The following is a 16,889-nucleotide window of genomic DNA, read 5'->3' on the forward strand; positions in this document are numbered from 1 at the left end:
ACCTTGAGGTGGAGCCAATAGTGGTTATACTATCAGGGAAACCCTCACTACCGGGCAAGGACTGGAAACACTGCATCATAATGCCCACCAGGCCCTGCCTAGACACGTAAAGGGGTTTGATCCAGTAAGGCCTGATCTGCAGGAAGGGATCAGTATCAAAACACAAAACTTCTATCTTAGAAACCCCACAAGGAAATTGTTCTCTAATCTTCTAAATAATTAATAAGCCTTGAGAAAGCCCTGGTCTCACTGACCACCTAGGGTGAAACACGTGTCGGCTGTTGCACTTCCTGAGTACAAAAAAAATCATTTTTGGAATAATAAGAATGTAACTAATAAAGAATTCTTTAAAGACGACACAAGACAATTACCTTTTTCAAAAACAATTTAGAATAAATACTTTGATTTTGAACAAATTGTTCTTTGTTCAAATCTTTGTTTTCTCTTTATCCTTTTGTGGAAAAGGAAATAGAAACGCATGGCATTTTAATAAACATGTTCCGTGCAAAAGCACAGATTTCAAATGCCAGTTAAGCATGTACATCCCAATAAATTATAAAAATACAGCCGCCATTGCTATTAAACTAAATAGTGCTCACCCACTAGATAAAGCATGCCATGGAATGACCAAAGTAAAAGGTCCAGTACTTATGGGCGGTAACAAATGGAGACAGGGCAGTACCAAGGCAGGACTAACAAGCTTCAAAATGAATCTGAAGCCAGCGTTTACCAAGGACAATGACACAAGCCAATTGCAACTATGGCAGGAGAATGGGCAGGGCTTCCACAGCACTTCTACAGCATGCTCTATTACAGTATGCCTCGCAGAGTGAGCAGCGCAAGTGCGCTGCCACTAGGCTTGACCTAATAAAGGAAATTCCAGTTTTCCTGATGTTAAAGATTGCGTTGTTTTGCCAAATGAGTAATATTTTAGGTTGAGCTTTCCTTTCAGAGTGACTGACTTCCATGAAAACAAGCATGTTCCCTTTCAAAATTCGCTCAGTACTGATGCATTTGAGAGAAATGTTGTGCATAATTGTTTACTATCACCATCTCTTGATATTCTTACCTGCCTTAACTCCTCACAGAATATAGTAAAGATCCACGCATACAGCAGGTACTCCCTCCAGGACGGGGTCTTCTGGAAATCTATCATCAGGACGTAGGCGAAGAGCCACAAGAAGCCGATGTATGCAATGACGTTCCAGTAGAAAGTCACAACAGGAGCAGTGAAAAAATCCACCAGGCGCTGATGACATTTCACTGGCTCTGGCTTCAGTCTCATGTTGTGAGGAACAGGTTCAGTCCTAAAATGTGAAGACATTCATTCATTGCAATTAGAGTTCCTACAAGGAAACACAAGTGAACGAGCCATCCGATGTAAGGAGCATGACTCCAAACAAATAGATCTACATTGATATCTGTAAGAATTTGGGGTATTAGTTGTGAAGGATGTGAGTCCTGAGCTATAAATAAGTCCACCATTGCCTTTTCCCTCAGAACCAAATACTCTTTTGTAGCGCTTGACTTCGTGAAGGTAGTGAAGAAGGTCAGTCCAAGGACTACTCATGGGAGGTGGTGTGGGATAGTAATCTCCATTCACTGGTACACAACAACAACACTCAATAAATGATTGTCATGTCAGTGCTTAAAAAAAAATTAAAGATTACATTTATTACACACACTACTAAATACCACTCATTAAATTACACCCATGTACATCGGATAGATAGAAATATGATTGGTGACACCCTGATATCACATTACACCTCTAACGGGTTCTAAACAAATATATACATTTCTCTCTATATATATATATATGAACATCATTTTAAACTATAGCACTTAAATATACTAACCTTCAATGTAATGTCCTTTTCAACAAAGTGCTTCCCGATATACTTGTAGTCAGAATAACTTGTCATGTTGTGGTGTCAAAGTAGGGAGGGTGCACTGTTACATATATATTGGATAGAGTACCCCCTGCCATACATTGTAAGTCTGCTGCAAGTCACTGAAAAGACCTTTATGGAACTCTGAGGGAACGCTTATGGAACGCTTCTGGAACACTTTCCCCAAAACCGCTCAAACCCTTGAAGTCAGATTTATGATACTTTCACACAATGCAACGCAACAAGCCACCGTGCTGTGCTGTGTGAAAGGAAGAGGGCTGGAATGCACCGTATCTAACATTACTCCCTGTTGCGCCTCCACTGCAGAGAATCATCATTTTGACACATTCCCAGGTGTACCTCTCGGGAAACACCCAGGCGCCCCCCAAGGAACGCCTTCCCAGGCCAGAGCAACGCAAGGAGCTAACTTGTTCAGTCATGCGTTACTCCAGTTTTACAAAGCCATGCGTCACCCTGGGCTGCCTTGTGTAGTGCAAATGTGATGCAAAGTCTTGATAAATTTGGCCTTTGGTGTCTTCTTCTTTCATATGGAACAGAGAGTGTAGTTGCAGATATGAAGAATAAAAGCAGATTTTGTAGTGCAAAATTAAACTCATGAAAAAGCAGTTAGTAATTTGTAATGCAAGTCAGATTACCAAATGATGGGGCTCATAATGTCTAGATAAATGCAGAGATGTATTGCTTTTCCTTTACTGTGAAGAAACAAACATGTTCCCATAAATTTAGAGTTATTGCTCAAAAGATGCTTCGGGTGTGAAAGAAGATGGGCCAAAAGGTAGACCTGAGTAATTAACAGAAGCTGCTATTAATTCAAGCCCTCTTCTGTCAGGTTGTTGTAGAACATACCCCAAATGCAAGGGTATGCCCAGATGTGCGCCCCCTGCTGTCTGTGCCACACAACAGACGGTGTACCTCACTGTTAAGACCTAAGCAGGCTGATACCAGTCTGGGGCTGCTTGTGCTCCCATCTGGAGTGGACCTGGCTTTGAAGGTTGGGCTGGACTGGCAATATTGAACTTATTTGCATATGACTGGTCTCTTCCTAGAGTCACACAGTAGGTGAAAAACAAAGGGTTCGAATGTGACCCTGAACAATTATCAGTGGCTGAGATCAACTGAAGTGCTCCTTCCATCACTTTGCTGTTAGTTGCATTAACAATATAAAGTCGGTGCTGTCATGGGGTGGGGTTAACGGACGAGCGGGCCCGGAATACTGAGTATCAGAAGTCATGCAGTCTTAATTTTGTAGCCAAAATATTGAAGAAAAAAAATACTGATAGGTATGTATAGATCTTCCACACATAACTCCACATCCATTTACCTGTAAGAATATTAGATCTATACCTCCCTCTGTGAACTTACCTCATGATGTTTTTGTTTTCAATATTTCTGCTACATTAGAGTTGCACGATATTCTGAACTCAATTGTCTGTGCTACAGCAACTGACAGACGCAGAATCATCACAAATCATCTGGCACCTGACATCACCTCTACTGGATGGACTCAGGTCTCTCACAGTGAGGCATCAGGAATTCTGTTGCGCGCTTGCTTTCTCGATATAAGGACTTTGCGGCATTACTTCTCTTCACTCCTAGAAGTGCTGATACGCTGAGACCGCTACTTCAGGCTGCTCACCATTGGCCTTCATCATGGAGGCCTACGTTGCACTTCGATGTTCTGTCTAAAAGATGCCTATTGCTCTTTGATGTTCTCACTATATGACACCTATTGGACCTCAATTTACCGCAAGTGACACTTTCACCCTAGATATATTGCCCTGACGAAATTCATCCTATGAACGAAACGCGTTGGCTGATGTTTGTTTCTATGCATTTGGATGTATTTAAATAAAGATGATACCTACGAAGGAACTGATTATGCTTCATTACTAAACCCTACAGTACCTTGGGAGTGCACCGCTCCATTTTTCTCATTAGGAATTCTGGCTTGTTCTGTTCACTGAAGCAAACATGGTCTTTTGGGATCTATTCAGTGACAAATATTTCTCTTGACTTCTCAGGCCAACCTCTCACCTCATCTCCTATGCGCTGTGTGTGGGACCTGAGAAGCGTCACAATTAAGCTTCAGTGATAGTCCATATTGCTTCAGCCAATTTACCATAAGAACTTTAACTGAGCAGGCTGTTTTGCTCTGACATTTTTAGCTTCACTCTTATACCTGGACATTCTAAGCTAGGATTTGTAAATGCCTAGCTCAGCATCTGGAAGTTTGTTTTCTTGTATCTTTCCTCAAGGTCCTTTGCATTCTTCTCATGTTGGGAGATTAATTCAATTGGATTCCTGTGTGTGAAAGTGTGCAGTAAGTCCATGTAAGGGGGTTAGGGGGCTAGCATGAGATGTTCATTTCTGAGGGGAAACTCTTGATGCTGTCCATTATGATTTCACACTTTGCATATTCTTGCTTAACTAAAGTGCTCAGAATTCAAGAAGCTAGGTGGGTGGTGTCTTCTTCAAGAGGCCTTTGAATCACTGACGGAAGAACAGATTGAGCCATTGGTCTCCTCAGCCAGCAATGTTTATACTATATAAAGGAACTGTGGCTTGTTCAGGATGGTAACATTTCATCCTCCAAAACTACTGTAGGTGTAAGTTGTGTAAGTGTATCTCGTAAGTGAAATCTACAGAGGGTCTCTGCAGGGTAAGTTACGTCTACACTGTGAATTTAGTTTTAATGACAAGATCACAAGAAATTAAGGGCCAGATGTACGATTTTTCAGGTTGCATAAAACTGTCTCAATTTGGGCCGTCTTTTTTTCGGATCTGTCTCTTTGTGATCAGAAACTTATTTAGCGACTGGATCTTTGTACTAATGGACAGTTTGCATAATCAGGAATCAGAGTAGGTTGTCTTCTGGGCCTACCTAATATTAATTAGGATGGTTGCAAATATGACTCACTCATATTGGTCAAAAATCGAAAACACAGGGATGGGGCCAATAAGGGTCATGTATATGAGTGATATGAAATGAATTAAACTTTTTTTTAATGGAGCCCAATTTCCTTAAAGGAAATGGGCTGCTTTAATAAGTCATGTTTTTAATATTTTCAACGAGGGGGTTCTTCCCTTTCGTGAGTAGATTACCACACCACCTTAACTTGGGATTCTGACTTTTCAATGGTTTGCGACCAGAATTCCAGTTACAATAGTTTGATATTTATGGTACTGATTCGCAATTTGGGACAGATGTCCATATGATGCCGCATCTAAGCCGCGCATTGGTAACCATTCGGAAACCCATTTTAGGGAAAATACCTATTTTGAAGTCACAAACACTAATTTTGTGAATTGGGTGCTTGCAACCGCAAAATAGGTTCACACCTGTGGCCCTCAAACATGAATACTTTGTGAACGGCTGCAAGTTATTACATAACTTTGGCTGAGCATAATCTGTTGGCCGCAGTCACAGCAGAAGCCTAAACCAAGCAACATGAGAGAAAAAGAGACAAACAGGACAGATGTACCTTACAGATGACTTATACCAACTTCCACAAACCCATTTTCCTGGGTAACTCCATCATCCCTTTGCATACTTACTAATAAAGAAACCTCCATGAATTTGGAGAAGTTTCTACAGAAGTGACGTAAGTAAGGGACTGGAAAAGTCCTCAAGTTCTGCTTCTGTCAATCAGGATTTTGAATGTAGTGCCATACATTTACATTTTGATGTCATATGTAACAATTAAAACCACATAATATTTTGAGAAAAAGGAACATAATTTTTGTCCCACGACACAATATATTAAGAAATAAGTTAGCTGGAATTCTATCCATAAACAGTAGCCTGGTTGTTTAAAAAAGACAGTTATTTTGCGAAATCAAGGTTATGCCACAAACAAATTATTTGGGTGCCCAGATAGTTGCTCAGCAGGTGTTACCTGAAAGTGACAAGGCCAGTGAAGACCAAAGGGAAAAACAGCATACACAGGAGGACAGTGATGAAACCATTATCCACAGATAACTTCCCCCACCAGATCTTTGTCAGCAGCATCTGTAAACAGAGAGAGAAAGTGAAAGAGCAAGAGAGATAGAGAAAGAAAGAGAGAGAGAGCTAGAGAAAGAGAGACACAGAGAGCTCCAAACACATGGTGGCATGGCTGTAGTTTGAGATTAAATACATGGATGAGAGTTTGGATATATCAATGGCTCCTCCCAATAAGCGGATTTATAGGCAATGTGTCGCGGAAAGTGCTGGGAGTAGATATGGCTGTATTAGGCTACTGCCAGGGGACCACCAACCAGCAGTCTGAAAATAAGACTTGGAATGACAGTGCCTCAGTGCCAAGACAATGAATAATTAGGACACAAAAGAGCCAAAGTTTGACCAAACGATAGCAATACAAAGAAATCAACAAAAGAACCAAGAGCAGATGTGAAGCCAGTCCATCAAGCATTGGCAGCAATGCTGAGAGTGAAGTAGATGGGTTGATAATTTCAAGCGGGAGGGAACCATGAAGAGAGTGAAAAGATATCAAAGATATATCTGTTAAAAAGGCATTTGACTGTACACACCTGGACACCTCCATGGGACATGAAGTTCATTGCATGACCTTTCACAGCCAGGCGTAAACAAGTGGTTTTACCCCACACAAAGGACACATGCGTTAGCAGCTTCTCAGACATCTCTGCATTTTGTTTGCAGCACTCCGACAGCATCCCTAAAATCACACATTTTATTTTTAAAATAATGTTATTATTTTTAATATAGAACATTAAAAAGAAACTGCAAGTGTACAGAACAAAAAGATAGAAAATACATATAAAAAATTGGTTAGAAATAGTAATTTAGACTATATATTTAAATTGAAATTTTCGCATATACATTAATAAATAGTTTAAAATCTAGTCCATACAGTAAATACAATCATGGTGTTAAACATCCCTTTAGATCATTCCAGCTTCCAATTAGCTGTCAATTTTAACTAACACTTCTACCTATAGTTGCCCCTTGTCAAGCTGCCATATAAAGAATGCTATAATCACCAGTATTCCAATGAACACCACAGTAGTTCAAAATCCACCCCTTAAATCGCACACGATGTGTTCATTCGTTGATTTGTCTCTGTGTGTGCGTGTGTGTGTGTGTGCGTGTGTGTGCGTGTGTGTGCGTGTGCACTTGTGTGTGATGAAACGTGAAATTAAATACTTTACAAATTTAAAATGTAGTAACAGACAAAAGACCAGATTTGCAGTGAATTTTCACTGCACCCAGCATCCAAATGTACAGCATTGCACTGCACAAGGGGGAAATCACAGCAAAGGGCCATATCTACAAAGATTGGCCTGCTGCTGGGCTGGTCCTATGAACTGGTGCTTAAATAAGAAAGCCTTGCATGATGCACACACTCACACCAGCACCATTGGGCAGAGGTGCCTGTGCACTGTCTAGCATAGGATCTGCACTGGTGGCATACCATCCAGTAAAATATCCAAGGTGTAGACAACACAGAAGGTTCCCTTATACTGGATGCATGCTGTCTACTGCAGCACACATATAACAATTGTGAGAAATAAACACATTCCCTCATGTTTGTACCTCCTCCAAGTTGGTGGTGGTTTTTGAGGCACTGCGTGGTCTGGCTACCTTAGATCAGGCTTTATGTCAAAACCAATGAGCGTTTGTGCTGATTTGCCCCAGTAATGCCCTCCTGACACAAAGTGGTTCTGGTGCTGTTCAAAGTGCTCCTTACTGGTGCAAAACACCTTTTACTTTGAACATAAATGACCATGCGCTGCTTGGTGCCACAGTCGAGATGGAGCAAAGGTTTAGTAAATTCCACCCATAGAGCTCAAAACATCCAAAATGTGCTTAAGCTCAAATACAGTGTACCAAATATTGAATATGCTGAAATAATATTGGCTATAATATGCATACCTCCTTACACGATTTCTCAAGACTTTATTAGCTGCTTTTGAGCAACAGAAAAACACCTGCTGTTCCTGATAGCCAAAGCTCTTTATTTTGGTTAGTATTAGTTTATTTTTATTTGTGGCTTTCACTGCAGATATATTAAAAAACTGTGATTGTATGCAAAAAGATATTACAAAAAAGGTGGAAACTATACAATGCAGTCAATCGGTGTGTGATGCAATACTTAGGGCCAGATGTACGACCTGCAAAATAGCACATCGCAAATTGCGAGTCATTTACGACTAGTAATTTGCAAGGCGGTATTTTGCATGTACAAGAGTGTGTTTAACACTGTTTGCGAATCCCAATGGGGTTGCAAATTGCGAGGCTCGTGAATCTTAATGAGCCTCTCGCAATTTGCGAGCCTATTGGGAATGACAGACCCTCCCAGGGATGGTGGCCTGCTGGGGTCAGCAGACCACCATGTCTGGGACTGCTTTTTTAATAAAGCAGTTTTTTTTAAAAAATGCATCCCGTTTTCCTTAAAGGAAAACGGGATGCATTTAAAAAAGAAAAAAGAAACTTTTCAGTTTCATTTTTTAAAAGACAGGCAGTGCTCTCTGTGGCCACTGACTGCTCCTAAAAAATATTTTCCAACATACTCACAAAGGGGAAGGGGGCCTCTGGGGACCCCTTCCCCTTTGCGAGTGGTTTACCACCTACTTGAAGTAGGTGGTAACCTGCGAGTGTTTGGTGGCCGCAAATGTGGTCGCAAAACACTAGTGCATAGCATGTTGACTCGCTATTAGGAAGGAACGCCCCTTCCTAATAGCGTGAGTCGCAAATTCTATTTTGCAAGTCAGTGACTCGCAAAATAGCATTTGAACATGCTATTGCCCTTTTTTGAGGCCGTAAACGGGAGGTTCTCCTATTGGTGGCTGCAAAAAAGGGTCGTACATCTGGCCCTTAGTTACCCAAATATTAAGGTGATACCAGTGTAGGAAGAAATATGCTACTTACCAGTATGCATCTGTTCTTGGCATGTAGGGCTGCTGACATTCATATCTGTGCATAGATCGCCGCCTAGTGTTGGGTCCGGATGATTGCACATTGTTGTCCTGGAAGAGTCTTTTTAAGAATTACAAGATAGGTGGCTCCTCCCTCGGACTACAGTGCGCATGGGCATGCTCTCCATCCTCAGATTGTTTTTGCCATTGTGGCAGAGATGGAGTATAGTACAGTAAGAGATGTCCATGCAAAGAGTGAATGCTGCAGCTGCGACAGGCACCAGGGAGGTGGGTGGGCGATATGAATGTCAGCAGCCCTACATGCCAAGAACAGATGCATACTGTTAAGTAGCATATTCCGTTCGAGGCATGTGGGCTGCTGAATTCATATCTGTGCATAGAATGTATAGCAGTATCTCCCTTAGAGGTGGCTACCTGTGTCAGCTGCAGCAGTCTGAAAAAGAGTTTTGAGAACAGCCTGTCCTACAGCAGCTTGCTGTTTTGAATGTACATCTACACAATAGTGTTTTGTGAATGTATGTGTTGTTGTCCATGTGGCTGCTTTAAAAATTTCGTGTAAAGGAATATTACCCAGAAAAGCCATGGATGCCCCTAGCTTGCGTGTGGAATGCGCCCCAGGGGGAACTGTTAAGGTGCGTTTGGCCTTTAAATAACATATTTGGATGCATTTAACGATCCATCTGGCTATACCTGATTTTGAAATAGGGTTGCCTTTGTGTTGCGGTGAGAAAGCAACAAACAACTGTTTTGTTTTTCGAAATGCCTTAGTTCTGTCTATATAGTATAGCAGAGCTCTTTTGACATCTAGAGTATGCAAGGCCCTTTCAGCTACTGTCTGTGGATTTAGAAAGAACACTGGCAGTTCGATGGTTTGATTTATGTGGAAATGGGATACCACCTTTGGCATGAATTTAGGGTTTGTTCTGAGAACTACTCTATTTGCATGTATTTGGATGAATGGCTTTTGAATAGTTAGGGCTTGGAGCTCGGTAACTCTTCTAAGCGAAGTAATGGCAATAAGGAAAGTCACCTTCCAAGTAAGAAATTGTATTTCGCATGAGTGTAGTGGCTCAAAAGGTGGGCCCATAAGTCTGGTTAAAACAATGTTTAGATTCCAGACTGGTGAAGGTGGGTGTCTTGGAGGAATTACGCGTTTGAGTCCTTCCATAAACGCTTTAATTGCTGGTACCCTAAATAGTGAAAGGTGTTGCCTGTTTTGAAGATGTGCTGCTAACGCAGCTAAATGTATCCTGATGGATGAATAGGCTAAATTGCAGCATTGTAGGAGCAAGAGATAGCAAATGATGTTTTGAGTAGAAGCATCAAGTGGGTTTATACCATTGTTTCTGCAGTAAATGACGAAACGTTTCCACTTAGCTGCATAACATGCCCTGGTAGTGGGTTTTCTTGCCTCCTTGATAACGTTCATACACTCTGGAGGCAAGTTTAGGTATCCAAACTCTAGGATTTCAGGAGCCAGATCGCCAGGTTCAGCTGTTGCGGATCTGGATTTTGGATTTCTCCATGGCTCTGAGTTAGAAGATTGGGTGTGAGTCTCAGTCTTTGATGAGGCACCACTGACAGTTCTAGGAACGTTGTGTACCATGGTTGCCTTGCCCATGTGGGAGCAACTAGGATTAGCGTCAGTGATTGTTGGCGTAGTTTGCGTGCCACTAGCGGTATTAATGGAGCTGGGGGAAAAGCGTACGCAAATTTGCCTGACCAGTTCATCCATATCGCATTGCCTTGCGACTGTGGATGTGGGAACCTGGCGGCAAAGTACTGGCATTTTGCGTTTTCGCTTGTGGCAAACAGATCTATCTCCGGCTGTCCCCACTTCCGGAAGAATGGTTGGAGCACATTGGGGTGAATCTCCCATATGTGCATTTGTTGACTGTGCCTGCTGAGCAGGTCGGCTACTTGATTGTCCTTGCCTGGGAGGTGCTCTGCCATAAGAAATATGTTCCTTTGAATGGCCCACTTCCACATTGCTTGAGCTAGGTGCGACAGCTGTGGCAAGTGTGTTCCTCCCTGTTTCTGAATGTAATACATAGTTGTCATGTTGTCCGTCCGGATCAACACGGTTTTGTAGCATAAGTGTGTCTTGAATGCTTTGAGGGCTAGAAAGATAGCCATCAGCTCTAGAAGGTTGATGTGCATTTTCTTCTGTTGTACAGTCCAGAGTCCCTGTTCTGTGTAGTGTAGGACATGGGCTCCCCATCCTAGTAGGGATGCGTCACCGGTTAACACTATTTGTGGGACAGGCTCTAGGAACAGTCGTCCTTTGCAAAGGTTTTGTGAATTCCACCAATGCAGAGAGTTGTATGCCCGACTGGTCACCAACACAAGGTCCTGTAATTGCCTTTGAGCCTGGTTCCACTGCCTTGCTAGGCACTCTTGGAGAGGACGCATGTGTAGTCTGGCATGAGGGACTATGAATATGCATGAGGCCATCATGCCTATTAGTTGCATAAACACTCGAGCTGGTACTGAGTGTTGGGGCCTGAACCTTTGGATCAATGATAGCATGCCGTCGATCCGTGCTGCGTTCGTTGGGATATGCTTTTGCTGCCAGTGTATAGTTGCTCCCAGGTATTGTTGTACATGGGAGGGTTGCAGATGAGATTTTGGGTAGTTTAGTGAGAAGCCTAAACTGTGCGGAGATGAATGGTTTTTGACATGTGATTGGCGCACTGCTGGGCCGATGGCGTGTGTATTAGCCAATCGTCCAGATATGGGTACACATGGATGTGTTGCCTCCTGAGATGTGCCGCCACTGTAGCTAGACATTTGGTGAAGACGCGTGGAGCTGTTGTGACACCAAATGGTAGTACTTTGAACTGGTAGTGCTGTCCTTGTATGGTGAACCTGAGATACTTTCTGTGAGCATGGTGTATTGGTATATGAAAGTATGCGTCTTTGAGGTCCAGAGTTGCTAGGAAGTCTCCCTTGCGAAGCAATGGTAAGACTTGCTGGAGAGTGAGCATATGAAAATGCTCCGACAAAATGTACAGGTTGAGGGGCCTGAGGTCCAATATTTGTCTGAGAGACCCGTCCTTCTTTGGAATTAGGAAGTATAGGGAGTATACTCCTGTTCCTTGATGTTGTAGAGGGACTGGTTCTATGGCCCCCTTTTGCAGCATACTGAAGACCTCTTGATGCAGTAGTGTTAAATGTTCCTGTGACATTAGACGGTGCACGGGTGGTATGTTGGGTGGGGTTGAGGTGAGTTCTAGGCCATAGCCATGTTGGATAATTTGCCTGACCCACTTGTCTGTTGTGATATTTAACCAGACTGGCAGAAATTGTTATAGTCTTCCCCCGACCGGTGTCATATGGTCTGGGGATAGTGCCAAAAAGTCACTGTTTGGTGTTAGTGGAGGATCTATTTGCATTTCCTCCACGACCTCTTCCTTTGGTGTTATTGCCTCTGTACCCTCCCCTGTTTGTGTTTTTGTTGTATGTGGAATGTGTGTTACTTTTGTAGCTGGAGGATTGCTGTGATGTATTACTTCACGCTCCTCCTCTATAGTTGGAGCGACGAAAGGAGCCCCGGTGTTGTTGGGACTGGAGAGCTCCCATGGACTTAGCTGTTTCCGCATCCTTTTTCATTTTGTCCAGAATTGAGTCAACTGCTGGACCAAATAAAAAGTCTGGGTTGATGGGCTGATTAAGAATTGTGGATTGAACTTCATTCATAAAGCCTGATATGCGGAGCCATTCGTGTCGCCTCAGCAGTACGCTTGTATTGATGGATCTGGCCGCTGTATCTGCCACGTCTAGGGCACATTTAATTGAGGCATTGGTGATGAGCTTTCCCTCCTGTATAAGTTCATCTGCTTGCTGTTTGTAGGGATCAGGTAAATGTTGCAGAATTTCTTCTAAGCTGTTGTAGTGTGCCCTGTCATATCTGGCCAGCAAGGCCTGTGTATTGGCAATTCTCCATGAGTTTGCTGCTTGAGCAGCTACTCTTTTGCCTGATGCCTCAAAGATCTTTGACTCTTTGTCCGGAGGAGCAGCCTCTCCGGTAGTTTGGGAATTCACCCGTTTACGTGCGTTGGATACCACTAGGGAGTCTAGGGGTAGCTGACCCTTGATGTATGTAGGATCTATAGGTGCAGCCCTATATTTCTTTTCAATTCTAGGGTTTATGACCCGTGCCCTAGCAGTGTCCTTAAAAATGTCATGTGCGTGTTTTAAGACACCCTTCAACATGAGGAGTGTTTTGACATGTCTCTCAGATGTTGTAAGTGTATCAAAGAGAAAGTCTTCTTCAATAGCATCAGAGTGCATATCTACATTATGGTAGGTAGCTGCTCTATCAAGTAAAGAATTAAAGGCCACAGTATCTTCTGTGGGTGATGGCTTAGTTGGGTAAAGTGCAGGTTCTGTAATGGGCAGAGCCCCTTCATTGTCTGGTTCTCCTCCTGCACCCCAAGGCTGTTGGTCGGGGTCTCCAGTTGGGTTTTGCGGATAACCAAACCCCACATCTGCATCCTGATCTTCATCTGGGTTGTAGTCAGGTGATGTTGGGGCATATGGGGTTGTAGGCATTGCTGGATTGATAGGTTCAAAAAGTATTGGAGAGGTAGCACAGTCTCTTTTCTTTTTGAGTGGTATTCTAGGAAAGTCCTCTATTGGCAAAGGTCTTTTCTTTTTGTATAAACAGTCACTTTACCAGTTACTGGGTTAATGTACAGTTTTGACTGGTCTTCTGTGTCGGGGTCTGGGTGAATAAGCTTGTCCTCCACAGTTTTTGGCCTAGTTGCAGCAGCCTTTGGTTTGCTTGTTTTTGGGTCGATATGCTTAGGGGTTTCGACCGTTTTTTGTGGTTGGATTGGTTTTGGATGTTTGTCGACAATTGTGTCAGTTAAACGTCTTTGGCTGTCTATACTACCTTTTTCGGTCCGAGCGGTTTGGTCGGTTCAACAGGGTCTTTAGGTGTTTTAGGTGTTTGAGGCTTTGGCTCAGCGTCCTTTTTCGGTTCGAGGTGCTTCGGCTCGACCGCTTTATTCTGTTCCACCCTAGGCTTCACTTTCGGTTCGACGTTAATTTTGGGCGTAGGCCTTTTATTTTCGTCGACCGCTTTTGACCCCTTGTTGATGCTCGATGCTAGCTTGCTCGATTCGACGTGCTTTGGTTTTGTGTTCGATTCGATGTGCTTTTGCTTTGGCGTCGAATCGATGGTTTTTGGCCACGATGTTGACTCGACGGCTTTAGGTTTTGAGCTCGACTCGACAGCTTTCGGTTTCGAAGTTGACTCGACGGTCTTTGGCTTCGAAGGCTGTGTTGGAGCTAAGGCCTTCGGCTCGGTAACCTTTGGTTTAATCACTTTTGTTTCCACGACTTTGAGTCCGAAGACGGTGTTGTCGACGATTTTCGGTTTCAATGGAACCGGTGCCGTATGAGGTGTCTCAGAGAGCTCTTTGAATATGTTCTTAGCCGGGCGATATGGCGGGGCTGTAGAACTAGAATGTTGATCTTGGCCTGCTGGCGATGCCTCGACCTGAGTCTCTGATATAGTTATAGTGTCTATATGGGGCGGTGTACTCACGGTTCACCCTTCTTCATCATCGGAGTGGTCTTCAACAGCTACGATGTCTTGATTGTATTCCTCGAGATCGATGATTTGGTCCTCCTCCTCCAGGTAATCATCGGAGTCATGCTCCGAGTACTGATCTTCGTCTTGATCCGATTCTTCGGTGCTCGCTAGTTCTTCCTCATCGTCGAAGATATTATCGGGCTCTGGTGCCGACCGATGCATTTCTTGCCTCGCCGCCCGTCGATTCCGGATAGTCTTTTTCGACCGGAACTGAGCACAGGCCAGGCAACTATCTTCTTTGTGATCTGGAGATAGGCATTTGTTGCACACAGGATGCTTATCTGTGTGCGGGAACTTCGAGTTGCACTGCGGGCAGTATTTGAATGGACTTCGTTCCATCGACGGCTGGTCCACGTGGCGTGGAGAAGGCCTCACGGCCCGATTCGACGACCGAAGTGCAATAGATGTCTATAAAGTGTATCGATACCGAGCGCTGAACAATACCGACGGATCCGAAGGCCTTTGGCCTTTAGAGAAGAGTTAGTTAATTCCAAACTTGGAGGCGATCTTTGCACAGATATGAATTCAGCAGCCCACATGCCTCGAACACACATTTTACAATTAACACACTTCCTTCATCATTCATTCATCATTCATGCATACAGTCACATTGTGCTATCGCAACAAAAAATGTGGTATGGTGTAGTGTCAGCTGATGATCTGTGAAAGTGGCAGGCGTAATACTTGCTCTGAATTCCATGGAACAAGCCAACTTTTTCTTGGAGGACTTGGGGGTCCCCCCAAGGAGACAACTTCGAAGAGAATGTGGCCACTTACTGTCATTTAAAGCACAATTTCACATAAATGCCCTAAAAACCATAGGATCCGAAAGTGCAGAGGTCCCCCCTTGTCTCCAAGAGAAAGGAAACTGAGCTGCGGTGTTAGATCTCGTAATTCCAATGGGACTGGTAACCGCTACCACTGGCCATGCTGCAGTGAAAGGGGACCTTCTGATAATGCCCCTGCCATATCAGCGTGGAGAATTGACCAAAAAATGATATTTACCCTTGAGGCCCCTCACATTCATTTAAGAGACACTACATAACATATTTGCCCCATGTGTAATAACTTTATAGGTCTATTAAAATAAAGTGGCAAATGTATGATCTAGTATTGTAGAAGCAGATCTTTTGCTCAAAGTAGAAATTTTCATAACTATCTAGTGGTGTGGAATCAAGATTATGGGGGGATGCTATTTTCAATCCTGGGGGTAATAGTCTGCTCTGAGATAACGTTTATAACTGAAGCATATACATATGGTATTTTAAGAGCTAATCAATTGAAGCATGAATTTCTGGTTTCTAAACAGCGTTGGGTGCCACCAAAGTTAGTAGAGGGATCTCTTTGGACCAGCAGGCAACTAGGGTAATATTCCAACTGTGAGAGGCACATTTTCATAGGTTTAGGCTATTGGTGAAAAATAGTCTAGATTGATGACTTATACAGAAACATTTTATTTTGCTGTTGCAATACATTCTGATGATGAAACAAGCAGACCATGGACCTGTACCTAACTGTTAAAATAATTGGCATTCTTCCATAGAAAATTACCCTGCAGTATTCTTTCATTTACAGAGGTTTCAAAGCTAAGATATCTTTGTTTATTCATTTTATTTCTTGATTCTGTAGCTGACCACAAAATGATAATCTCTAATCGTATTAATGAGATTTATAGAAATGTTAGTAGATGGGTTTGTAAAAAAACCAAAACAGAAGCCCAATTGCCGCAAGGAAGCAGAACACCGCTGCGCTCACCATCGGAGATGCATTACATACGAGCAAAACACGTTAGCCATTCTTACTAGATTTATAGGAAAATATAGTGCGGTTGAAAGGGAGTGGAAGGTGTAACAGGTACTGATATGATCTCATAACAGATCCTAATGTAATAGCTGGTATTAAAAGCTAAATTTTAAATGATTCAAGTATAGCCCCTCTCTCCATGGTTATACTTTTTATAGTGGAATTAATTAGAAACAAAGTTGTGATGCTCGTCATTAGTCATACATATCCAGGAAGCTAAAGCCACAAAGGTCAAGAGGTAAAATCACAGTCTTCATCCCTAAGTTTGTGTTCTTTTCCAGCCTGCTTTCTGCTCATGACTTGGCAGGACCATGAATCCTTTATGCATGAGTTGGGTTCTGCAGTTTCTCCCCACGGCTTTTTTCATCTGTGGCTGTATCTGCTCTTTCTCATATGATTTGCAAATCAGTTCAAATTGGTACCTGGATTGTAATTTGACTAAGTCTGCTTCTGTGTACACAGGGGGCACTTGCTTTTTTAGTGTTGTTTTCAGTAACGCATGTGAAGTGGTACACAGACCGGAATCTGAAATAAGATTTAAATCCTTTATCACTATAGACAAATAGTTTGACCATGGGTTGTACTTTTGTTTGAGGATAACTTGAATTGCCATGTTGGGTGTGTCTGGTTGCACACTCATGACCTGATGGTAACATTTAACAAAGGTTGACTCA

General features: G+C 42.8%; 1 protein-coding gene across 1 annotated transcript in view; it reads right to left on the reverse strand.

Moving 5' to 3' along the window:
- Positions 1-16,889, reverse strand: part of LOC147693360 (transient receptor potential cation channel subfamily M member 2-like) — a 374,197-nt gene that overhangs the window by 120,559 nt on the left and 236,749 nt on the right. Inside the window, exons 13-15 of the mRNA XM_086933683.1 lie at positions 6,444-6,589; positions 5,810-5,922; positions 1,070-1,307 (exon numbers count right to left, since the gene is read on the reverse strand). Coding sequence (XP_086789809.1) covers positions 1,070-1,307; positions 5,810-5,922; positions 6,444-6,589 — 497 coding nt within the window. The remainder of the gene's footprint in view (positions 1-1,069; positions 1,308-5,809; positions 5,923-6,443; positions 6,590-16,889) is intronic.

The sequence above is a fragment of the Lissotriton vulgaris genome, chromosome 8 (assembly GCF_964263255.1).
Source record: "Lissotriton vulgaris chromosome 8, aLisVul1.2, whole genome shotgun sequence".
Lineage (NCBI taxonomy): Eukaryota > Metazoa > Chordata > Amphibia > Caudata > Salamandridae > Lissotriton > Lissotriton vulgaris.